This window comes from Strongylocentrotus purpuratus, unplaced genomic scaffold (assembly GCF_000002235.5).
Source record: "Strongylocentrotus purpuratus isolate Spur 01 unplaced genomic scaffold, Spur_5.0 spur5_scaffold_10, whole genome shotgun sequence".
Lineage (NCBI taxonomy): Eukaryota > Metazoa > Echinodermata > Echinoidea > Camarodonta > Strongylocentrotidae > Strongylocentrotus > Strongylocentrotus purpuratus.
In genome coordinates, this window is record NW_022145595.1 from 5,310,147 (window position 1) to 5,336,773 (window position 26,627).

Below are 26,627 nucleotides of genomic sequence, written 5' to 3' on the forward strand. Positions count from 1 at the left end.
TTGCTAATCTACATGTAGATATAATAATTCATTGGGATACATTTTCTCCTTTCAACCGAGCATACAATTTCAGTACTTGATACAAACGAAGAACATAGAAAAACCTCTTGTGTTGATCAAAACAGACAATTACAAGGCAAAAACATTCTTTTTGTTTCACTGTTGGCAAATCCTCACACCTCATGATCATAATTATTGGCTAGCGTTGAACTACTACATCACATGGTCAGAGTTCAAATTAGATCGGAAATGAGACATCAATAGACATGCACTTGAGAGCAAATTGATAATAGATAATTGATAATATAAACCACTTGTGTCAAAGTGCTTTCAATCTGTTTCTAATTTTACCAATATTTCTTTGCAATCCTTGAACACACCATTTCATGCATGTACTTCATACTGGTGCCATGATTACAAGGACACAAATAATTATAATGACAATGAAGTCCCTTGTGTAGAAATTCATTGTACAGTGATTGTCTTACAGTGAGTTGTATTCATAACCACTCTGCATTTTTGCTACTAATGGCTTTCAATGGTTTTCATTTCAATTTTGTCTTTGAAGGATCAGGGTGGATCATGAAAGTCTGGTAAATAAAAACCAAGTTATTAGAAGGATGTTGATGCATAGTCGTCTTACCGGTATTCAGTACAGACGTGTACAAATATTGGAACCACTCAGTACATGTAGTATACCAGTATATAATGTATGAACACCTTACAATACAGTACTATCATATATTATGAGAAGGAATTAAAGCCACAAGGTACAATAGAATCTCTGAAATCTAAACATCTTTCATGATAATGAGTCGTAAAGTATAAAATTATTGGTAGTGAAAAACTATACTATTTCCTTAATTGAAAACTTGAATTGCCGATCTGTGCCTGCATGCATCATCCTGTTTCAAATGAACTAAATTCAACATGGCATTCTATGCCTTGCCCTAAAGATACCTGACTTTGCAACACGTTTTTCTGCATATTGCTTGTGAATCTATTCACCATCGTCTTTCTATCATGGTACCTTCTCCTGGCTCAGAGGTAAAACATTTATCAATACATCTCTTTTCTTGGCAATTCATTCTAGTGCAATCTTGTCGTACTATATCATAACTCCAGGAAGCGCTCCGACACCGGCAGTGTCGGAGCTTCCTGGAGGCGGTGTCGGAGCTTCCTGGAGTTAATTATATCACTGCAGGTCTTAATGTTCTCTTCCGAATTGTTTGACCAATAGTTGAGGCACATTTTGTCTTATGATTGCTACAGTAACTGTAATGCCATAGACAGTAAGTACAGCCAGCATAATGCAGGGCTGGGGGTTGTTTCACAAAGATCCTAAGCTGAACTTATCTCTAAGTTGGACTTAACAATTATGGAAAGCCTTCAGCATCTTTGAAAACATTTTGTAAAAGTTATTTCAAAAGGCATAAAATGTTGATTCAATTCATTCATATTTTATAATATCAAGGAAAATTCATGTTCCTGATGTAGAATTTATGAAAGTCTAAAATACTTGAGTTTTTGCTTTTGAATGTATTTTATCCTAAAGCTACAAATGGCACTCCATAATTTGTAAGTCCAATTTAGAGTTAAGTTTGACTTAGGATCTTTGTGAAAAACACCCCCCCTGGTGTCACATGATACCAGCTTCTGAAAGCCAAAAAGGCGTAACTCGGTATAAAGGTGTATGATAAAGGTCCTTCTTGTGCTCAAAATACAAAAAACATTTGATCAGACTCTTTCCCTTAATTCACATAAATTACACCATGACATTTATATACAATTATCTTTTTCTTATTGCTACATCTTTGTCTAGCTGCGTATATGACCATGCTCTGCATGCATTAATAAATATAAAAATAAATCAAGACTATTAGTTGATCCATCTACTCTAAGAATCTAAAAGACAAGCAATGTCAGCATGATACTATTTTGATCAAACTTTTTTATAAAACCATTTCATCATTGTCTCCAAATTACTTAAAAGCTTTGTAAAACTACTGCTGATGTATGTGAAACAAACGTGTAGCTTATTCAGTTGCATCCTCAAAATGACTTCCATATATGTTCCGTAGGAATGTAAGAACTTTCCACCTTATTGTTCATTTGGTCACATGACATGCCTTGGAATATAAAGCAGCAAGTGTAATTTCATAATTTGGGGGTAATACATATTTGGTCATTTGTTCTCACATGTAATATGAAAAGTAATAAATAGATTTAAAATTTCTTCACAATTACATTGATAATTTCATTATATTTTAGCAAATTGTAAATGATATCCTATTAAAGAATGTTAAATCGTATTACAGTACTAGAAATGTATGCATATATCTGTATGGAATAAAATCTTATGAAATGCTAATATATAGGTAGCGAGTCTGCACAGAGCAATTAGAATTCTTTCTAATTCTGGCAATTTTTCTTTTAAAAATTTTAATTTAGAAGGAATGATAAATGACTCAGATTGAATTCATTATAATCAATATAACATATTGCAATACATTTTTAAAATATATTATTTTCACTTTACTGGAAGCTGTAAGATCTTGGTATAAAACTTTATATCATTTGACCTTCTCTGCTGCCTTAGAAATATAGGCGTTGAATCATTTCTGTTTGTCTTCTGGTGTGTATTGATAATAGCAGGGATTTTTTTCTTCTTATAATTACAGATGATTTGTTGAGATGATGAAATCTTTAGTGGACAATTTTACTTCTTATTCCACTGGTAAGAGTTTGCTGCTCCTGCACCAGATCCTGCTCTGAAGCCTAAAGGGTGAGAGAAAAAAAACGGAATGGGGTCAGCGAAAGACTTATGAATATTCAATACATAAATCCACATTCACATTCACTGTAACAGTACACCAGACATTGGCTTTTTTTTTATTTGCACATTTGCCAGTTCTTTTGCCATTTAAATAAAAACAAAATCAGTTAGCAGACAATATTGTTTGTATTCTCAAACATTGAGTGTCAATTTTGTTTGCGTCATGAGAACTCATTTCTATCATTACCTGAACTTGTGTCAATCATAATCATTTTCTTCATACTGCAGTGGAGCAAAATATAAAAACCTACCCGTACATGTATATAAACCCTTTAAAAATCTCAATATGCATTGTGTTTTTTACGATTGGGAATTTTTCTTTTTTAATTGTAGAAACCGACAATCAATCAATCGTCTAGACTTGGTAATGCTTCATGCACATTACAATAACAGTTTGTGATGCCATGGGTGTACACTATAGCAAGAGTTTACGACTAAAGATGCAACATTTTCTTAATGTTCAATAAATCTCAAGTGATATATGCATTGTTCTCAGTGGTTCTCTGACGGAGGGAGGGGGGACACATTCCCCTTTTACCACTATTCTGCCAATGAACAAGTGTGTCAAAAAGTGCTGACAAGAAAGTCGGAATCTCACTTTTTTTACAAATTTGTGCATATATCTTATCTTCTGTGTATTTTAAGTTAGTCAGAATGGAGGGGGGGGGCATTCCCGTTACCCCTGGATCAGCCAATGAAGAGATTGGCCCACGCTGAACATACCAGATTTAATAAGTGCAGAAGTTTATCCAAATAAAAAATAATAATCTATGCATCTAGGAGACCTTTGCTCATTGCAGTAAAGTCATTTTTAAAGGGGACTATAAGTAAAACACCAACAAATATTTTGGGTTCCATGAAAATATAAAATATCAGGGGTGATAGTGAGCACTAAAAAAAAACCCACCTTTTCCTTGAATAAAAAAAACTGGCATCTATTATTCCCCCTCCCCTTTTGAGTGAGAAATTTGGAAAAAATAGGGTAAAATCTGGGAAATAAGGGAAAAATCGGGAAGAAAAACAAAAATCTGGAAAAAAAATTAAAATCAGGTAACTATCAGGCCTGAATATTCAAAATATCAGCTTCAAATACTGCTTCTGTAGCAAGAAAGAGTTTCATTGCACTGTAAATGAAAAAAGTGAATTGCGAGTCTAGTTGACTCATGCATGTGGAACTGAAGTCTGACTTACATTATGTAGCACACAGGTTTTCATGTTCTCCTTTATTTTCTTCACACTCACCATGATTTAACCTTTTTTTTTTTTTTTTTTTTTTGGGGGGGGGGGGGGGGGGGGTTCTCATTTTAGACATTTATGGCTATAACCCACGAGACCTCAAAACGGTTGTCAGAAGGTACATGAGACTGACAGGCAATGTCACCATCATGTTAGTTCAATGGAAATATTTTTTTGTCTGTCTTAAGTGCTGTAGGTCTACTGCAATTTCCCTTGAAACATGCCAGCTGTAATTAGTATTATTTTTTTTTATTTTTATTTTTATTTTTTTTTTGATTTTTTTTTTTTTGATACCGCTTTGATGTTTTGATGTAAACATTTATTCTTTTTTTTTTCTTCTTCTCCCATTTGCTATGTTTCCTTTATATATATAAATATATGTTTTTTAATGCTTTTTTAATATGATTGTATGTTTGATGTAAACTTGCATTTTTAGTCTTTGGACTTTTTGACAAGTCATAAATAAAACCTCATTTGAATCTTGAATCTTGAAGCTGTATAATAACTATTTATTGGTGATTGGTATGCGCTTTAAAGATGTCTGGGAAGTAAATTGATAGCTCGGGCGTGGTTCAAGTGCCCTTCTATAAGTCAACAACCAATATTATTGGCTTTATTTGCAGCCAGTAGAAAAGAGTACATAACAATGATATTGACTTAATAGAGGAAGGCAGATAAGCAGATAACAGTGAAGAAAAGGAAATATAAGAGATATACTGGAGAGAAAGACAGAAAGAGACAGAGAATGAAAGAGATACAAATATTAGGAAATGTGAATAGAAGCATATAAAGGGAAAGATAGGGAGAGGGGGTGTGAAAGGGGGAGCATTGGGACAGAGCATGAGACAAAATGAAAGACAAGGGTGCGAATGTTAGAAAAACAAACAGAAAAGAAGTAGACCCTGCACAAAGAAGGTAAAGTGAGAGAGTGGGACAGAGAGAGAACCAGAGAGATGGAAATAGAGGGGGGTGAGAAAACAGGTGAATGTGCGCTTGCGTATGTGACTGTGTGTGTGTGTGTGTGTGTGTGAGAGAGAGAGAGAGAGAGAGAGAGAGAGAGATGTACAGACAGTCAGACAGAGAAGAGGAAATAATTCACTTTAAATTTAAATTTTAAAAACTTTTAAGAAAAACAAATCTGAAAGAGAGGCATGAACTAGTTTGAGAGGGTAGGATACCGGTAGACAATTAAGAAGCGAAAGATATATTAACCATAAAGTCTGTATTTCTAGCACTAAAACATACCTGCTTGACCAAAGTTCTTCCCGTAGCATGGGTTGCAATAAGGCTGGCCTTCTTTCTGTAAGGGGTATACAGAGACAGGGAGAGAAGGTTAACAAGAAAATCATTTTCAAATACAAATAAAGATGCTTGTTAATGACTCTTGATATAATCAAAGATAAGAGACAGAGAGAGAGAGAGAGAGAGAGAGAGAAGAGGGGAGAATGATAAACAACAGGGGCAGAGGGAGAGAGGGGAGAGAGAGGGAGAGAGAGAAAGAGAGAGAGAGATACTTGGTACTTGGTAGGATTCATCCAAAAGACGCCGTAAAGGTGTTTAAACTGGAGGTGTGTCGTCATGTGCGGCCACCAACTTAAGGTGCTGGTTTTAAGTTGGTTTTAAGTGCAGATTTCAAAGTATTTAAGGAAGGTTGGGCTACAATTGAGGGAGAAAGACTGTTCCAGTCCTTAACTGTCCTTGGGAAGAATGAATAAGCCTATGCGTCCATTCTGACTTTGTTGATATAGAATTGTTGGTCATGGCCCCGTCTTGTTCGTCTTGTTCGATAGGAACAGTGATAGGAAGAGAGAGAGAGAGCGAAAGAACACTGACATAATGCACAGGCATTTAGTATTTATTATTTTGTGCAATTCAGCAACATAATATCCCTATTGATTCTGCAATTCTTAGCCATGAGGACTGAGAAACTTTCAATATCAATGCTAGAACAAACATCTACATATATCTAATCTAGACTTAGAGAAGCTTTTATTAAATCACAGTATTTTCATTGGCTATCACAATTTATCAGCAAAGAATTGACTGTACATAATAACAATTCTATCTCAATATTTTCTTTTCTCGATGATTGTGGGCTGGACTCTCAGGAAGTCCACCCATCCGCAGTTTTGAAGTGGGACGGCAAACCCTTTTCAATTATTTCCTGTTGACCTACTTATCTCACTCAATATCACTTTCCCAACATCGATATATATCTTCAGCGATGCCAACCTCTTGACACAAAAAATATCCTAAAAATCAGATTTTGGAGAGAAAAATCAGATTTTGGAGAGAAAAATCAGATTTTGGAGAGAAAAATCAGATTTTCACGAAAACTCGACACTATCACACTGGGCCAGTAAAATTTCAGGAAAATGTTATACTGGTAAGAGCGGTCAAGTAAAATATTTGCTCTATCATACAAATTTAATGAGAGAATTGTAAAGCAAAGTTTTTGTTGGGGTTGCGGGGGTATACTTGTACATGTTTCTATGCGATTCCGCGGTTTTTATGGGTTTAATGGGCTTTTTTTATGAAAAATCGTATTTGAAGAGGTGATATCGTATTGTCCTATTTCACTCTTTTTATCGTATTAAATATGATTTAATCATACTGGTTGGCATCTCTGTATCTTGATGGTAAAAGAAATCGCAATCATTGAACATTATTTATCTCCCCTACTAGTCTGCTCACAAGCAAGCTAGTAATACTGAATTCTAAAGTACCAACCTCAGAGCACTTCTTTTTTTACCCCCATTATTTCCTATGAACCCGATTCCTAGGGTCAGATAGACATATTCTGTCTGAATCAAATTTGATCGCCAAAATTCAAAATCAACTTTAATACGATGACCCAAATTATATTATAATTATACCCTAAACACAATTCATTTACAGTACCAAATCCTTACTGCACCTCCTCATATCGCTCCATAGCACTGCCATACGCAGACTGGATTGAATTTAAGCATTTCAAGGCTAAAATGCACAATGCTGACCAGTATACAATGCTGAAAGGTGATGACAGCTGTTGATTTTCAAAACAAATCTAATCCTTGATGATGAGTCATTTATCCCATGATGCTTGAGTCCTTTAGCACAATACTCAATAATATATATTTGTTAGATAGTCCTTCGATAGTGTATCTCTTTTGTCACCCAACATTTGTTTGATAAGTATATATACCCTTCAGAGACAGTTGTCCTGTAAAGGGTAACTGACCCACATCTTTATACAGCAACAGTAAGCCATCACAATCAGACATCAGGGGAGTGTTTCACAAAGAATAACATCGACTTTAAGTTGGACTTAACTATGGCAGGCCGTTCATGCCACTAAATGCTCTCACCAGTGGTCTCTCAATTATGATCTTTAGATGATATTTATTCTTACAATAATGAACTATCAAATAATGTAAATTCTGGATTTGTGACCACGATTGGTACGTCCCTTGAAAAACCAATGCCAGTAAATGATGAGAGAAAATAGTGGCATGAACGATCTGCCATAGTTAAGCCCAACTTAAAGTCAATCTTAAGCCTTGGTCACAAATGCCATAACGAACTGCTACGAATGCCGTACGAATGATTTTTAGACCATGGAAAACAGGGAGATTCGTACAAACTTATTGTTCGTACGAACCTTTGTGACCGTAGCTTTAGTCTTTGTGAAACATTCCCCAGGTAGCTTATTAGTATACTTACATCTGAAAAGTTTCCTGGTGTTAATGTCTTGTTGCAAGCCGTGTTGGCGCATTTAAGGCAGGTCTTATGCCATGATTTGCCCAGAGCCTTTGCCTCCTCCACTGTAAGATAAAGAAAGGATACAAAAAAAGGAGAAACTGTTTATTACTCTGTGACAATAGAGCCGTCCAAACAGGAAGAGTCTCAATATACTAAAGCTCTTTTGTTTTAGATACAAATGTCTCATAAGGCCTGTCTTCACTAGCTCGAGAGTGCCAAATATCCCGCTATTTGAACTTTCCCGATCGCAAACTATCCAGCTAATTTGTGTCTTCATCAGCCCGAAGTTGCAATTAGCGGGATATTTGGTCAGGATTGTCATCCCAAGATATCTTGGGATAGTTTGCAAAATATCCAGCTGATTGTCCGGTGCGTCTTCACCAGACAGAAGACTCGCACTATGCGCGAATGCTGAGCAAAATATCTCGAGCTAATTCTCAAGGTCGAGTTTCAAGTTTCGAGGTCGAATCTCGAGCTGATGAAGACGCGATTTGTTACTTCAGGATTATTTCCCAAATCAGAAATATTTGGCAATCTCGAGATGATGAAGACGCGCCTATACTGTAGGGGTAATGTCTCATCTTAACTAACTAATTTGCAATCGTAATTTGGGAGAGTTGAAATAGCAGGTTATTTAGCCAACTCGAGCTGATGAAAACAGGCCTTTTTTTCTTCTCCTAGCTTTGACTCAAGTACCAAACCATGGAACGGGATAATCCTGGAACCACACAGGATCGGAGTCCTAATTTACCTACACTGAATTGGATCTGAAATAAAATCCTATTGACTGATATGAGTCATGCTTGACTGGAAATAATCCACACTAAATTGGTTTACTTCAAGCTATTGCTTCAATAGTGAATTCTGCAACAGTTAAAATTCAAGTAAAATGTTTCCTATAAAATGACTGCTATACTTTACTACATGTAAGAGATAGCAGGAAATGTGTAGACTTCAAGCTATGATAGAATCACACTTTTATCAAGTTATATAACAATTTATCTCCTTCTTTTTCCTCATTGTCATATTCATACTGAAAATATGAATAATAGAAACATTGCTAATAATAACAACAACAACAATAACAATGACAATTTAATTACAACGACAATGACAAAGTCACAATTTTTACTTCATATATTGAGCACACCCTCGATACATTACTGACACTGACAGCTCAAAGCGGCTATCCTACATGTGCATACATGTATGTACAACCACTGTGTATGCTCTGTAGATGTAAATGAAATGATATTTTGGGGGGGGGGGGGGTCATTTGTAATCAAGGAGCTTTGGTAATCTCATTTCTATGGATTATCAATCAAGCATCTCAGCTGTCCTTCAAGCATAGCCTCTCAGAAGCTAGTAGCCTACCCATGCTCAGACTATGGGTGTGTTTATCATACCTTTTCTAGCCTAGAATCAAAGTTTTCAAATGTGTTTCAGGCAAATTGGTGATGGTGGTAAACGCAAACCTGTTTTCAAATGTGTATATTGAAACGCCCCCAAAAAGTGAGTTTTGAATGTGAGAATGAGCCAGAATCACGTTTCTGAGAGATGATCGATAGACGCAAAGCTGTTTTGAAACGCACATACATATCGGACCTTCTTAGGCTAACTTCCGGTTCAGAGAAATTGTGCGCGCCATGTGCAGTGCCCTAGTTGACCTCCGAGCAACTCTCTGCTTCCCGGGTCAAATGGCGCAAAGCAGTTGCGCAGAGACAAGGCCTTTATTTTGAATCGTGACGAGTTGATAAACGCGACATCCCGCAAATCACGTTCGTATAGTGGGGTTCGATATGTAAGTATGTTTCTGAGTGGCAGAAGATGATAAACGCACCCTATCTCTAACAAGCAAAGAAAGGTCTTGCAGGCTGTATGACCTCACCCCCTTCCTCTCCCGAAAAGAAAATAAACCTAAAAACAGATATATAAGAAAGTTTTGAATATAAAAGCCTTTGCAAGGCAATCATAAATGTTCATTTACGCTGTGAGATTCTTTTTTGCTTAGAAATCAATCAGAACTAGGCCATTTGGTGGAAGGGTGTCACAATCTGTTCTCAATGATTGTGTGTATTTTTAATTTTAAAGTATAGAAGTACATGCCCTTCTGGCTCTATAGCTCCACAGAAAATGTAGTGAATGAAATATCTAGAGCATTATAGTTTATAAGTATGCCAAGATTCTCTTTCATATTGTTCTGATCATTAAAACACTCTTTCACTATCGATCCGACCCACTTATAACATATAGTAATGATACAACAATAGATGCAGTCATTTGATACGGTTCGGTATTTCAAATATTTAGAGTGCGTTCACTAGACACTTTTTCACTCTAGAATCACGGTTTTCAAAGAGGTTTAGTTTAAAACAGGGTTGCGTTCAAGCAATTTTTTGGAGGCCGTAAAAATAAACGTGTTTAAAAAACAAAAATGAAACGCTGAAAAAGATGCGTTTTGTATCACGCTAAAATTCGCTCAAACGAACAGAGATCTCAATCATGACTCTATGACGTCATTATCATGGCCTGTTCCGTTTTGACCATGGTTTGACCGACAGTCGCCCAGAAACACAGACAGAAAGCATGCAGCGAAGTTGACCTATACTTCCCGGGTCAAACTGAACAATGAGATGAGCAGTGGCTGGGCTTGAAATGAGCAAGAATCAGCGTTAATAAAAAAATCGCTTGAACGCTCTCCCGCAGCAGTAACCATGTTTTTTAATGGTGTTTTTGATTTGTGATTCATGTTTGTGATTCTAGCTTCAAAAAATTGCTTGAACGCACCCTTAGTTTGCTCAAAATGAGCTGAACATTTGCTACAACAGCTGTAGGCCTCAGTGTTCAGAGCACAACATCTGGTGCCAGTAGTTTTGCAAATATATATACATGTATGTAATGCTGCCATACACATTCTGTTTATGACAAAGCAAAACTGGTCGTACAGAGTAGTGATCATCACTGAATCCAATATAGTTTGTTTGTTTGTTTGTTTTTATTTCTGCGTTTTCAAAATATAACATAATCATGTACATAAAGTAACAATTATTTCATCACTTTACATAATTATAATTTTTTAAGTACATTAAATAAGATGCATACAAACACAAATATTTGAAAAAATGAAAAAAGATAAATTACAGAAAACACAGGAGACCGCCATCATGAGCGGTAAGCTTGAAATCGATGGCGGCCTCCGATCATACAAAGTCTAGCTCCAATCTATTTCAAAGGGGATTATTGAAATATTATAGTGAAATATATAATAAAATATTATCTTGTTTGAAGAGTTCATACATTTGTAAATCTGACATGAAGTACTTACAAATATATATATATTTGAAAGTAAAAAGGAAATACATTAGATTCGCGGTTAGGGCACAAATGTGATTTCTTTACTTTCTGACGGTAAATTTTTTCACTTTATGCATTAGAAGAAAACTCTACAATTTTCAATTTGAGAGACATACTGCAGAGTGTTTGTGATTTATTGACTATTTTGATGTTACAAAAACTCTAACTGATTTATTGTTAAGGGTAAAGATCAGTTCTGGTCGTGCGATTGCATTGTGAAAGAAATGGTGTGGAATCGATCAGATAAGGTTGATCATCTAGCATATAAGTATTGGCGTGTACTGCAAGGTTCTGGAATCATCAAAATGATAGGAAATTTGGCCCAGTCTTGGTAAAGTTACAAGCACTGTACACAGAAAGCTGTATATAGGACTACACTATATGTGCAGGATATCTATCAGGTCAAAATAGATATAATAATTTACCAAATATATCAAGTTGTAGGCGGTTTCTCATCAAAATTTGTATCATCACGTATTAGTCAAAACATATTCTTTCACATGATTGGTAACAAGAGCTTCCATTTCATTTTTTGAGAGGGGGGCATTTCCAAAACTGATCTTCAACTTTAACATTGGTGTTATAGAGTGTGAAAACTGCAGATTTTTTGAAAATGGAAATATGCAAAATTAACCAACAAGTTTCATTTTCGTATTGCATGATGTGTTTGGATGGATGTTTTTTCTATACATGCAGCCCCAAATTGAGACACTAGTTGAATGGCCTTTTACTATATGTGGTCTATCACATCAATGGTATGTGACAAATACAAATGTTATGCCCCACCTCTGTATGCAAAAAGCATATTTACATTACCACTTGAATATGGTATTCATCACAATCCAGCTATTCAGATGGCTTTGCACAGTAATCTCACTTGAACCATGTAGGTCCATGCTTGAAAGAAGGAAAGGTATGCGATTGTTAGGGTGTGACAGCATAATGGATTTAAGTGTTTGACGTCAATGTTTGGCAAGGCCTTCGGAAGTGATGGTCAACTGAAAGGTTGAGACTATTTAATAGACCATGCCCATATGATTGTAGATCAATCACTATTAAAGGGTATTATGAAAATCATCATGACAGATTGGTTTAAACAGGGGTTACGGTATGATTAAAATAATACACAACAATTAAAGTAGGCGTATATTTTCCATCTAGACTGGGAGGAAATTTATGAAAGTGTACATGCAACAATATGCCCCAAATCCTAACAGTTTAGTACATTTAACCACAAGATAAGAATAAGACCCCACCCTTTTTCCATCCTCTCTCTGACTTGATCGATCCCTCCCCCCCCCCTTCTCTCTCTCTCTCTCTCTCTTTCTATCTCTCTCTCTAAATGTCTCTCATTTCTCCTTTTTCATCTCCCCTAAAAGAAAACTTTCTGCTTGTGTATCTTTCCCTACATAATTATTCTGTTTCACTCTTCTCCCCCCCCCCCCCCCCTCTCTCTCTCTCTCTCTCTCTCTATATATATATATCTCTATTACATTTCCCTCTCTCTCTCTCTCTCCATTTCCCTCTCTCTCTCTGTCTCTCTCTCTCTCCCTCCCACTCAAATTTCCTGATACCTTGAAGTGCTGTACATGCACCTGACGCTATCTTCACCATACACAAAAGAAGCCTCTCCATCTAGCATCTATCACCTTTTCTGGCACACATCCTAATGAGGCAATTAAAGCCCTACCTCTCGTTTTAATTGGTTGGTTTAGTGATAGCAGGGACATGTCCCTGGTGATAGGTAGCAGAGAAATAAACAAGTATATGGTCTATAAATGTGGAGTGATAGGGGTCTGTTCACAATCACATATAATTCTGTTTGTTAACATATTTCCTGACCTACTAATCTAAACACATCCTATTGTAGGTATATGGTCATTTAAAACAAACTTATAACCAAAAGAGGGAGTGAAGGAGAGAGAGAGGGGGGGGGGCAGATTTGAGAGTATAACATTGAAATAGGTGCATCCTGACTTTTCATGTTTCAATATTTTACAATGTTGTATGGGTTACCAAGGGGGTGTTTCACAAAGATTCTAAGTCAAACTTAACTCTAAGTTGGACTTAAATATTATGGAGAGCCATTTGTAGCCTTATGTATATTCAAAAGCAAAAATTCAAGTATTATAGACTTTTCATAAATTCCACATCAAGAACATGAAATCTCCCATGATAATAAAAAATATGAATGATTTGAATCAACATTTTATGCCTTTTGAAATAACTTTTGCAAAATATTATCAAGGGTGCTAATGGCTTTCCATAATTTTCAAGTCCAATTTGAGTTAAGTTCAACTTAAGATCTTTGTGAAACATCCCCAAGTATTTGTCTGTCAAGCGGGAGTCCAAACGATCCCCTCCTTCATCCATCCCTTCCCTGAACTTAACCCTTCCCTATTGATTATACTCTGTGGTCATTTTCTAACAACAACCAAATAAATGGTATGTAACTTCTACCCTGGACTGCGACCCAGCACTGTACAAGAAAATAGTGGATACAAAATATTAAAAAAACTATTTTTTTAAAACTACTTTCAACTCTAAATATATTTTCATCTGTTTTTCGTTCCAAATTATCTGGTTATGAATATGTTTTTGGTCTATTTTCCATTTTTTCTATTAGGAAATAGTCTAATTTTCTGGTACATATCATACAAATATGAAGGATTGCCAAAAAATACAATTTTTGCAAGTGAAAAACGATGAGGGGAAACCTGGATCAAATGGCAGGTCACCTGTATATCTTTCTCCTTCTCTTCCTCAAAATCAAAGTCCCTTCACATTACTAGTAACTCGTTTTTATCCCCAAGTCAGACACAAGTCAAAGTAAATTAGCACTCCTTGATTTAAAACGTACTTTAATTCTGATGTGATCACTTCCCCTTTTGCACCTAGGTGATATCTGAAGACCCTGTTACTATGTCCACACTATCATTTAATATTGAACTACCTGTCAGGTTGACCTATAGCATAGTCTGAGAAGATTAAATATTGACTACTAAAGGAAAACAGATAGGCCAATTGTCCACTATATATAGGCCATTGGCCAGGCAACCAAAAGTGCCTTAGTTTTTTAGTTTTGTTTCACCTTTTTGTGGAGGAAGATTTTTCTGCTTCTGTTAAAACAAACTATCAGGGTGAAGGGTCCCCTTTAAAGATATACATGTAAAGACCAGTTCTGGTCATGCAATTGAATTGTGAAAGAAACGTTGTGGAATTGATCAGAAAAGGTTGACCATCTAGCATATACGTATTGGTGTGTACTGCAAGGTTCTGGAGTCATCAAAATGATAGGAAATTTGGCCCAGTCTTAGTAAAGTTACAAGCACTGTACACAGAAAGACTACGCGTCACGCGTGCACATGCGTTATATCTATCAGGCCCAAATAGATATAATAATTTACCAAATATATCAATTAGTAGGCGGTTTCTCAGCAAAATTTGTATCATCACGTATTATTCAAAACATATTCCTTCACATGATTGGTAATAAGAGCTTCCATTTCATTTTTTGAAAGGGGGGGCGTTTCCAAAACTGGTCTTTACCTTTAATGGACATTCCGCTTTTAATTCAGTTTGCGTTTAATATTGCATCATTCTTAGTTTCTAACAATTTCTTTCACACTTTTTTCCTTTCTCTTCCTCTTTCTATTTTGTTTTCTATTGGGAAATGACAATAGGCATTAGTTATGCATAACAGCCCGAGTATTGGATCTAATATTGATTAGAAATAACACTTCACAGGGAGAATTTAATTTTGCAGGAGTCTCAGCTGTATTCTAAGGTCATCTAATTAACCTATATTCTACCGGTAATCTATTTCTAATGTGCCCTTCATCATGCATTCCTCTTTCCAACCAATATTTGCCATGCAAGGGTAAGATGTTTGTGATAAGAGATAATATGCCAAGGTGTATAGTATATCACTGAAAATATTGTGCAGGGTTAGGACATTTTGTCAAATGTAAGATAATATCCACATATTTTCTACAATATGCCTACTAGATTCTCTAATCATAAGGAAAGGGTGCATGTAGTTATCAAACCAAATAACTGTTGATAATGATAATTTGTTGTAGGCCTACATGTATGTACGTATGTACATTTAGCTATCCGAGTTTCACTTTATAAATGTGGTTTAATCAAATACCATAATATTCATGATGAGTGATTAACGGCTGAAATATTGAGAGTGAAAATATAAATAAAGGTGTTAGTAATAATAATGATCTAATGATACTATATTTTATACTAGAAATAATAGTGGTAGGAGAAGACGAAGTAATAGAAGTAGTACATGTAGTAGTAAAAGTAGAAGTAGTAGTAGTAGTAAAAGTAGTAGTAGTAGCAGTAGGAAGAAGTAGTAGTAGTACGTAGTCATAGGAGTAGTAGCAGTATCATGTAGTAGCAGTGGTGGTGATGGTGGTGGTAGTAGTGGTGGTAGTAGTGGTAGTAGTAGTATAGTAGTAGTAGTAGTAGTAGTAGTACATGTAGGTACTAGGTAGTAGTAGAAGTAGTAGTAGTAGGGCAATTCCACGGTAACGGAAGGACACTCAGACAAGATTTTTGAACTTCAGGTTCATACTAAAAGAACTGTTTTATTAGTATAAGATGTGAAACAGTACAGATATAATACCTATATAAGTGCCTTTAATTCTCCCCCAAAAAATTGTCATTATAGTTAAGTAGTTTAAGAATGTGCATATTAATTATCTCGGTAACGGAAGGACATAAAAATGGACATGGTTTTTCCAGTTAATTAGTGTTTATCCAAACTTTGTGAAGTTAATGAAGCTTTCCACTTGACTGAAACACATTTTGTTCCCCATAGTTTAATACATACTAATAAAACATTTCTTTTAGTATGAACCTGAAGTTCAAAAATCTTGTCTGAGTGTCCTTCCGTTACCGTGGAATTGCCCAGTAGTAGTAGTAGTAGTAGTAGTAGTAGTAGTAGGTACTAGTAGTAGGTAGTAGTAGCAGTAGTGCGTAGTAATGGGATTATCATCAGCAGTAGTGCCCCCATTCCTGAAATATATGTACACAAATCTGTTCACTGGGAATCAGTAGGTTCTACTAGTGGATGACTCTGTTTAATCAAATCAGATTTTCAGTCTTCTGACAAATATTGATTTATATGCCCACTCCCTACGCCCACATGCCTGAGCAATGTACAAATCAAATAGCATTAAACGAGAGCAGGAGGTACCTTACATTCTATTTAAATTATAAGTTTCCCGCCCTTCTGGCTCTCAGCACATGATATAGTGTTGATCATCGGAATCTTATCGCGAGTTAATATTTGCAGATCTGGGGCACAATATAAAAAATATGGACATTATATAGGACAAAACAGATATCTTCAAGCCAGTGGTAATCATGGGTGAAGGGGGAGGGGGGAGAGGGCAAGACCCAGGGTGACCTGCCCAACAACCCCCCCCCCCCCTCCCCAAACAAAAAAAATCTTTTTAAATTAAAAAGACTTTGTAAAAGTAACTCACATTCCTAACAAATTCAAAATATTTATATTCAACATGAGCTGAAAGAGGACTACTACTAGTTCTACTACTCCTCCTCCTCCTACTACTTTCACCACTACCCCCCCCCCCCTTCTCTCCCCCTCCTCCTCCTCCTCCTCCTCCTCCTCCTCCTCCTCCTCCTCCTCCTCCTCCTCCTCCTCCTCCTCCTCCTCCTCCTCCTCCTCCCCCTCCCCCTCCTCCTCCTCCTCCTCCTCCTCCTCCTCCTCGTTGCCAATCTGGGTATTTCAAAGAGCAGACATTAGATAATGAATATCTCTGCAAATCACAAAATATTATGTGAGATACATCATCTATGTGTGAACAGGAGCATGACATTTTTATTCATCCCATTTTGACAGAATAATCTAACCCTTGAAGCACAATTCATTTTAATCGGTTCCATTATAATAATAACTTTACATTCCAGTCATTGGCACACTGCGTCACACTCTGATTAGGATTATAACCCATTCTAAGACCCTTGTATTTTACAAATGGAAATATTTCAAATGTAACATGATTGAAAATGAAATACTTTGTCAAAAGTGTATGGTAAATTACTGATCAATTATTGATTTTTAAAATACTTTCATTATCAAAAGTTCATCAAAATGTGTTACAAAATATGGGCATAAAGCATAATACCAGTAAAACATGTACATGTAACATGTACATTGATGTTTATTTGAATCAGCTTGAGTTTTACCTTGCTCCACAATGAACATATTTTTTAAATGCAATTAAAGGGAGAGAGAGGGAGAGAGGGAGGGAGGGAGGGAGAGAGAGAAGGAGGGAGGGAGGGAGAGAGGGAGGGAGGGAGAGAGATAGACAGAGAGAGAGACACACACACAGAGAGATAAGGTAAAGTAATAATACCTCAACTACATGTATGAGCTAAAGGGGTATGAGGGGTGTGGTACCTAAAATAATATGCCTGTAAATTAAACACCCTTCTTGCCTTCAGATTCGGGTGACAAATACTGACATCATTTTGACAGGTCGGGTCAGATATTTACTATAATAGTGAATGCATGAAAAATTATTTCAGACAGCGTTTTTTTTTTAGCCTCAGGGTCTAGACTTTGAAATAACATTCCTTTCTTGACCTAACCTGATACCCTCATTACGAGTCGCTTTATGATTCATAAGAAATTTGATTTTTACAGAAATTGTTTGGGCTTTGTATAAGAGTGCAAGAAAAGATCCTTCCTAGATTTCCATTAGTACATCTTAACATCTTTCGCCTCCCCTCCTTCTCCTTCTCCTTCTCTCTCTCTCTCTCTCTACTTATATATATCTCTCTCTCTCTATCTCTCAAATCTGTTGCTGTTCATTTATAGAAGAGTTACAACCATGATTTGAATGCCATTTGGTTTCTACTATTACACAACATTTCTATTCAAGCACGTTGAAAACCTTTCCTCCATCTACATGTATTAAATAGAGAGCATTCAAACACCATTTTGAAAATGAAAATTTGAAAATTTTGAAAATGGACAAAAGACGGATATGCAAATGCAATGGGTATCGACCCTGGCATGCTAAATGTAAATTAGTGCCAAATGGGCAAGGAGAGTAGCATGGCTGCAGATGCCTATAGAGTACCGAAGCTGTGACGTCATAAAAATCTATTTTTATAATTTTTTTAGAATTGGCTGAGATATGATCATGGCACTGGCTCCTTATGGTTAGGAGCCAGAGCATATACGTAACACTGAATTCCCATAGTCAATCTTTTTATTCAGATGGTCATATCTCAGCCAATACTCGACATATTCAATTGGTTTCCGACATTTGGACATTGTTTTTGATGCTCTTTGGGAAAATGAAGAAAAAAATGAGAAATTCTAAATATATAATTTTGATGACGTCACACTTCACCACTCTATTGGGCCCTAAATTCTCGCGTAGATACCCAACACGATTTTGCATGCCGTGCCGTGTAAAGCCTTGTTCACAGCACGGTATCCGAAGCATGATAATTTCTTGTACCTGTGTAGAAGGCGCACAATTTTTGACACTGTCCTGCCCAAAAAAATTAGTGCACTGTATACATGTTACTTGTGATTGGTAAAAATTTAACACTCAAATTGATTTCATTCCTTATACATGTGTATAGATTGTGAGACCGCCAGAGTCATGCGCTGCTTTTTTATTTATTTTTATTTAAGTTGCATTTATTGTAAACCCATCAAGTTGCATATATCCATCTCTCCTGGACCAGTCTTTATTTCTGAAATACAAACAATGCCATGATTATCTGCAAAGTTTTTAATTATGGGGTCTCAAGTTTTGAAATGGATCGTATCCCATCGTGTCTACTTTTGATACCATTTATGTTCTAGTAATGTATGTAAACCTAAACTCCTCTTCAGAATTTTTTTTTTCATGAACACCATTTTGAGATTATTGAGTTTCACAATTATCTCTGTTGAGGAAAGTTCCTGGTATGAAAATCATATCAAATTTCAATTCTAAGTAATACGTAGTATAACTATCTAAAAGCATGTAGTTTGATTGTTTTAAATGCAACTCAATAATCAATTTTGGTAAGTACTGCCATTGTGGGTAGTAGTTTCTATTCATACATCTATTTTTATTTCTGTGTAGTTATTTTCAAATACCCTTTTTGTTAAGGTGATACCTATCAATATGTATAGATCTTTGCTTATGGTATCTTTCCGCATCAGGGTTTGGTAATGTACAAGCTTCACTCGGTTACTATGCCTGAACTCGTTCCTCACTATTGTGTTAACAACACTAACACGGTCACTGCACATTGCATTATCATCCCTTGGTGTTCAGGGTGACACCAAAATTTTAGCATCCTTTAAAGGGATCCGGTAGCTTTGTACCAGATTCTGAAACAAAATCCTGGATTTAGCTCATGCTGCAATGATAATTATAAACCTTTAGGTCAGTCAGGAACCCCATGACTTTTACAAGCCGATCGCCTGTCTGACTATCAAGATATTTATGATTGGAAATCCGTTTTCCTAACGGTTTTCATAACACTACAGTCTATTGGGGAAAACGGGTATGGTAAAACCGGTCACTCAAAGATTTTTACTTTTTTGAGGCACTTCTTGATCATTTTGAAGCCCAATTTGTTGAAGGCTTCAATTATTACACCATAACACAGAAACTGATAACACGTAGGGCCATGTATCTCAGATTTAACATTGTTAAACAATGCCTTTAAGTGATATGCAATGTTGCCAATCATTTATATCATTCTCTTGGCACAATGTACAATGTACCACCCTATGTGGCATGACACCGTTTGCCACCTCATTTTTTCCTGTTTAGAATGAAAACAAACCTTAATAAGTACTGTCCCACGTAAATATTAATGGTCTTCAATCTCCTCTCTGTGTCTACTTTTCATGTTCTACTCTGTCCTTCTCTTCCCCTCTCCTCCAATCTTTCATATATTCTCTTATCAACTTTTATTTCTTTCTTCTTCTCCCTTCTTTTCCTCTTTCTAGTTCTGTCTCCCTCTCCTTTCCCTCTAACTCTTGATGACGCAGAAGTTTTTAAAATTTTTAGATTTTTATAAAATATTTGACAGTTTAATATAAGTTCATGATGCATGATTTATAGTTGTATGTTTTAGCCATTCATATTTTGATTGTTTATTGTGTTGTACATTGACTTTGTAAATTGAGCAATTTCAGCTTTCCAGCTGCATGTTCTTTTATTGCAATAAACCAAATCAATTCAATTCATTTCAATGTATTATGACACATCAGTATTTTCAAAGCGTTGGTATTCTCCAGATTGTGACCACTTTTGTACTTCATCAATAGTATATGGTACTTAACAATCTTTTGTACAGTGTAGATGCACTTGTTTTGAGAACTTAACAGGGTCTATGTGCTTTTTTGAGAGTTTCTGACGAGTAATACGTTTTTCTGATCAATGTTTTATTTGCGACGATCATTTCAATGGTTCCTAAGTAACGCCTTGTGTATCTCTTCCTTTATTATGTTTGTTGTTTAGTGAAATTAGTTAATTCATGTTTCTTTCCTTTTGACTGGTTTGTTTTCATTGTTGTCTGGCGTTTTCTGGATCTGCGTATTCGTTTCATCAAGAGTCACACGGGGCAGCTGTGTGATCGCGGCGGGTAGGGGGAGCATATGGGGTTATTTTAGACCGTAGAGCCTTTGGTTCATTCTGTTGTGGGCTGGTAATGAATGAAATGGCAGAATTAATGGTCCGTCTCTCTTCAGCTGGGGAGGGGGGGGGGGGGGTTCTACCTCTGGTGGTGCCTTCCCGACAGCATATATTTGATGAGCCACATGAGATTATCTCCTCATGTTACTACTGTACATCTCTGTAATTCTGCTGGCTATTTTCCATTCTATGTCCTCGTTTATATTTGTTTGCCACTGGAGTTTTATGCTTAGGTTTTTATCTTTTTTCAGTCTCAATTTCTTTCTTTGCTCTCTCCAATTTGGTATTTGATTGGGGGGGCAACAGGCCCCTGGCAAAAAAATGTGCTCTTCTCACCCCAGTGTTCATTTCCTTTCAAAGAGCATGATAACAGAGAGAAAAAAGGGGGAAAGAACTGCATTGATTTCTGCAAAATTACGAGTCTTGAAAAGTCAAACTACACTTAACAAAGGACTTGAATGATTTTTTTTTTTACACATTATAACATCAACCCGAAAAAGAATACATTGTATATATGGATTATGGACAATTATTGTTCAACTCCAGAGAAAAATAAAAAGAAGAAAAAAAAAGACAAGATGAATGCACATGAACAATCAAGTATGAATCATACTGTACATAGATTCCCTTTCTTATTACACCAAGTTGAAATAAAAAACACAATTATCTTTGAATAAGTTGTCAGAATAAATGTTGGGAATAACCTTGAGTGGGTGGGTACATGTAGAATACATCATTCACTACCAGTAGGGTGCGGCCGGCCCGGACTTTGAAAGAGTCTGGAGAGATTATGGTGACTGAATAGTTCTCATGACCTCACGAGGTCACCACTGTGGCATGCCCTCCAGACAGTAGGCCTGTTTTCACTAGCTCGAGATTGCCAAATATCCCACTTTTTCAACTATCCCGATCCCAAACTATCCAGCTAATTTGCGTCTTCATCAGCCCGAAGTTGCAATTAGCGGGATATTTGGTCGGGATCGTCATCCCAAGATATCTTGGGATAGTTTGCAAAACATCCCACTATTTGGCAAAACATCCAGCTATTTGTCCGGTGCGTCTTCACTAGACCGAAGACTCACACCATGCGAAATATCTCGAGCTAATTTCTCAAGGTCGAGTTTCAAGTTTTGAGGTCGAATCTCGAGCTGATGAAGACACAATTTGTATCTTCAGGATTATTTCCCAAATTTCCCAAATCAGAAATAGCGGGCTATTTGGCAATCTCGAGATGATGAAGACGCGCTTAAAGAGATCAATTATCATTTTCAATCTTCTCTTCTTTCTCCTATATTAGAACTGTGATTACCCCCCCCCCCCCCCCCCCATATTATCTCCTAATGGACTATTGTATACAACTAATACAAATACTGGTAAGTAGTCTTTGAACTAATTAAAATCAAGGGAAAGATAATATCAAAATAAAATAACAGACACTGGTGAAAAAAATAAGAAAAACATGTAGAGGGTGGAGTCAGACCAAACAGAGATTGTTCTCATATAACTTTATGATGTCAGTCTATTTGAATGTCGGTATTTGTGTCAAGATTTCATCAAGGTTTATTCAGGTTTGTAGTATAAAGTTTTAAAAAAGACCCATACATGCACTTCTTTTGCATCAACATATTATTTACATTAACTCCATTATCTACCAATAGTATATCCAACAGGGTCAACACAGGATAACCTCGCACCCCCCCCCCCCCCCCCCCAAACTCCATATGTTTTTCCGACATTCTGATCGGCATGTAATTTTTCCCCACTAACTATATGAATACCGGTATGATTTTTTTTGTTTAACCAAGTAAAAATACCTACTTTATGTAATGGAGAAGGGGCTAAACACAAGTGCTTGTCCCAACCTTGTGTACAAGTTTCCTTGATGTACGCCAATGCCTATTGGCTATTGTAGAGCTATATTTTGAACAGGACCTTGTACTGTAGAATATGTATGAAAGCATCCTATCTTGCCATATGTCTATGTGCATTCTTCTATTATCAAACTCTATTTTGCTCATTCCATCATATTCAATCACCGTCACCATTCCCTCTACATGCTCTCGTGCTATGTTTACTCTCCCCAACTTTAGTCTCTTTTATTACTCCTTTCAAGTTTATCCTTTTATGTTCATTCTTTGGTTTATTGTTCTTCACAGTATGATTGGTTAAGCTTTGTTGAATATTCATAGCAGCTCATTGATACGCACGGAAATCTATGAATATTCACGTACCTCCTTTTATTTACCAGCTCTGATATTTGCATATGTATTAGTGACAGTTGATATAGAATGTACATGTAATTCCATGTAGATATATGCAAATAAACCCTCGGGTTGCAAAGCATGCATTATCCCAGGCAGTTCCCCACATACAAGCATGGAGTGCAGATGTGTGAGTTTGTTATGCTCTGCAAGTTAGAGACCCGCCGTGCCTTCGCCATGCCTTAGCCGTATGGTGTAGGCCACCCTACACTTTATTCAATGAACTCATTATAATTCAAAAAGTATATGCAGACGTAAAAACGACTTTAATCTTCTTGTAACATTATTCCAGAAAGGGGGTGCTTCCTATCATGTGCCCCCCAATATTTACTGCCCCACAAGAGGTATCAATGATGATCAACAAAAGGTTTGGCAAAAAATGCCCCTTAATACAGTTAATATGCCTACTTGCCCCCCCCCCCCCCCTCCTCCTCAAAAGTGCCCCTCTTTATATAAGTATTAGCTTATACCTGCACGTAGGCCCTACATACTTCGGTGCAATAAACTGAATATTCTATTTACTGCCATCATGTTGTAATCTTGCACTTAAAAATGTTAGCACAGCAATTAAGTCACTGTAGTATACAAGGCAAGGTTAGCTGCAGGTCCTAAAATTTGTAAAAATGAAAGAGTATTAAAAAATTACAATTGTGCCATGAAAAAGGTCACACACTCCTTTTTTTTCCTTTAACCCCCTCCCCCCCCCCCCCCTCCCACAACATAAGAGAGGCAGTAGTCATCTCTATTCGGGCACATCACTTGCTCCCCCCCCCCCCCCCTCCATCCACCAGTGATAATCCATATAAGCAAAGCTGCATCATCGTAATGTATTGTGGTAAGTACGTATTAGATCTAGAATAGAAGTAGACCTAGAGATAAGCAACAATTGCACTGCCAAAGTGTCCATGAGAAAGTTTCACTCTAAAATATGAACCTCTCTACCAACTGCTTGCATTTATACATGCAACAGCCGCGGACCGTCGAGCTCAGCTCGTGTATCTGGGGCTCGTTCCTAGAAACCAACGACAAGACAGTCATAACTTTATCCGCCAACTACGGAGATGTCTCTGATCTTCCTAAACCGTTTCACGAAGAGCTTACTAGCTAGTATCTCGTGAGATCGATATTATCGGCGAGAAGAGGAGCCGAGAATTAGCCTTAGTCGCAATACCACCAGATTATTACAAAATTAATATTAGGGAAAATGCAATTATTTAAATGAATTAGTAATAAAAAAAGATTGAAAATGATACCAAGAAATAAGAGATCCAATATACTTCCAAATTTGTGTAGATTAAACAATTGAAGTACTTGTAAAATATAATCGTGAGTTTTTCATTACATGACCAGTGAATCAGTTTTGTTGTTGAGATGGGCACCCCCCGAATATTTTCATTTGATAGTTTATAAAAATACACCCTTATATTATTCTTTGAAAAAATACGATGTAATGAAATTTGTGTTCAATGTTTTTGGCGTCAGCACAATATAAAAATCACAAAACTTCAATATTTCAAAGGTTAAAACTTATGTTTAAACCATTCACTTTACATAATTGAAAATAGAATTCATCTCGAAATTAATATGGGTCTGAAAACTAAAGAATACACTTCAAACTATGGCTTGCCTGCCGTGGCAAAATACATATCCCTTCGACGAGTTTACAATGTGGAAATAAAGACGTATAATCAGTTTATTTAAGTGGAAAAATCCTTAAATACAAACATGGCATATTTTCATGAGATTATCAAATACAAAAAATGATAATTCACTGTTTAAGTGAATGTGTAGAAAAATCATAGTTGGAGGATTTATTGTCCTTTTTTGCCAGCCATAGTCTACCCAATAAATGACATGTGATGGCGCTGCCCATCGACTAAATAGTTATGACAGAGATACGACGGTGTCAGAGGTGTCATAACTCCTTAGTCAGGATGTTGTCGTTGATCTTGGCAAAGAGGGCTTGGTGAAACACGTAGCGGACAAGTTGTTCACTAACGCTGATTTAGTCAAGAAGTTAGACTTATGACGGTTTGTAGGAACGGGCCCCTGCACTCGTGCATGCTGGAGATGGCCCGGCATCTAATCCAGCACGGCCACGGACTCCAACTAGCATTAGGCCGACAGGTGGCCGCGGGTTGGGTGCGGCGTTAATACTCTTCAACATACGGTTATATATTTCACATACAATTCAAATCTAGATCCAATTATACAAGACGACTTACCAAAATAGACAGCTTTATTACACTTTGGACAGTTAGGCATGATGATTGGTGTTCTAAAAACCTCGAAATACAAAATCAGAGACGGTGGGTGAGTGATATGCTGATTTCGTCTTCTGCTACAGAGTAATGGACCAAATGCATGCACTGTAATACTGCAATGCTACGTCGTGAACAAAACATTTAGTAGCGTGTGCAAATCACTTCATGTGCACACGCCAAAAGAAAAAACCTGAATCACATCCCGAATAATCATGTTTACAATTTTTGTTTTAAAGTGTTAATTACTTACGTTACTTTAATTTAATCCAGCGATGCTAAAGCAGGGCTCCCACTTAGCCGAGTTGGAGCCTCGAGTTGTGGCGAGCTGGCGCGATCGTATGGCAAGCCGTTTTATCATTAAAACATATTTCTTCAAGATAGAATTCAATTCTTGATATCACGATATCACGATATCTTGATATCACGAAATCGAATTCGTGAAATCGAGTTCTTGATTTTAAGAATTACCATTGCTTTACAACATAAAATTCTTTCTTGATAACAAGGATTGATTTATTGATATCAATTAATAATAAAAACGGCTTGCCATAAGATTGCGCCAGCTCGCACAACTCGAGGTTCCAACTCGGCTAATTAAGTGGGAGCCCTGCTTAAGGATAAGCCTGTTCATCGACCGTAGGTTTCTTCTTCAATGGTTTTACATTTTACTTCTCATTTCAAATGAAATAAGTGCATGGAAAAGGACAAAAACATAATGTGTGCAAACTTACAATATGCAATATCAGCTTAATATAGACAAGATCATGGTTTTTAGACCAGTATTTGTCTAGTCTATTATTGAAACAATTTACAGAAGTTGCTGAGATACTCAGTAAGACTGCCACAATTAAATCCACAACTCTGTTGCTATGAAAAAGGAAAATGGTACGGTCTGCTATGCTCGAAGGGCTCGATGACTGTAAAGTATAGGCCTTATTGTGAGGTATGTCCACTTGACCGAAATACGTAGGTCTATGAATAAAGACAATGGTGTAGTTATAGGTCTTAAAGTAGATTTAATATTTTCATTGTTATATCTAATTCAAGTTAGTGTACTGATATATCTAATGATAATTTAAAAGCTCGGTTGGTCCTCCCACCCCTCTGCATTAATCGTAAACTATATATAATTATATAATTATATAGTCTAGTCTCTTTCTTCTTCGTCATCGTCAGGCTTCTTATTTTTGTTCTTCCTCTTTTTACTCGACTAATTCTTCTTCTTCTTCTTCTT

General features: G+C 36.5%; 1 protein-coding gene across 1 annotated transcript; it reads right to left on the reverse strand.

The window, feature by feature from the left end:
• On the reverse strand, positions 1-25,585 carry LOC100892360 (cysteine-rich protein 2). The gene is made up of 4 exons (XM_003723352.3): positions 25,355-25,585; positions 7,778-7,878; positions 5,318-5,372; positions 1-2,778 (listed from the first exon to the last, which is right to left on the reverse strand). Exons 1-4 carry the CDS (start codon positions 25,392-25,394, stop codon positions 2,720-2,722), a joined length of 255 nt encoding a protein of 84 aa, XP_003723400.1. The 5' UTR covers positions 25,395-25,585; the 3' UTR covers positions 1-2,719.
• Positions 25,586-26,627: the final 1,042 nt, after the last annotated feature.

Excerpts from the sequence above, each read along its gene's own strand:
- LOC100892360 (XM_003723352.3), bottom strand. The coding sequence starts at position 25,394 with ATGCCTAACTGTCCAAAGTGTAATAAAGCTGTCTATTTTG. Across the intron at positions 5,373-7,777 it reads CACCAGGAAACTTTTCAGAT|AAAGAAGGCCAGCCTTATTG; the intron begins GTAAGTATACTA and ends TACCCCTTACAG. Across the intron at positions 2,779-5,317 it reads GAAGAACTTTGGTCAAGCAG|GCTTCAGAGCAGGATCTGGT; the intron begins GTATGTTTTAGT and ends CTCACCCTTTAG.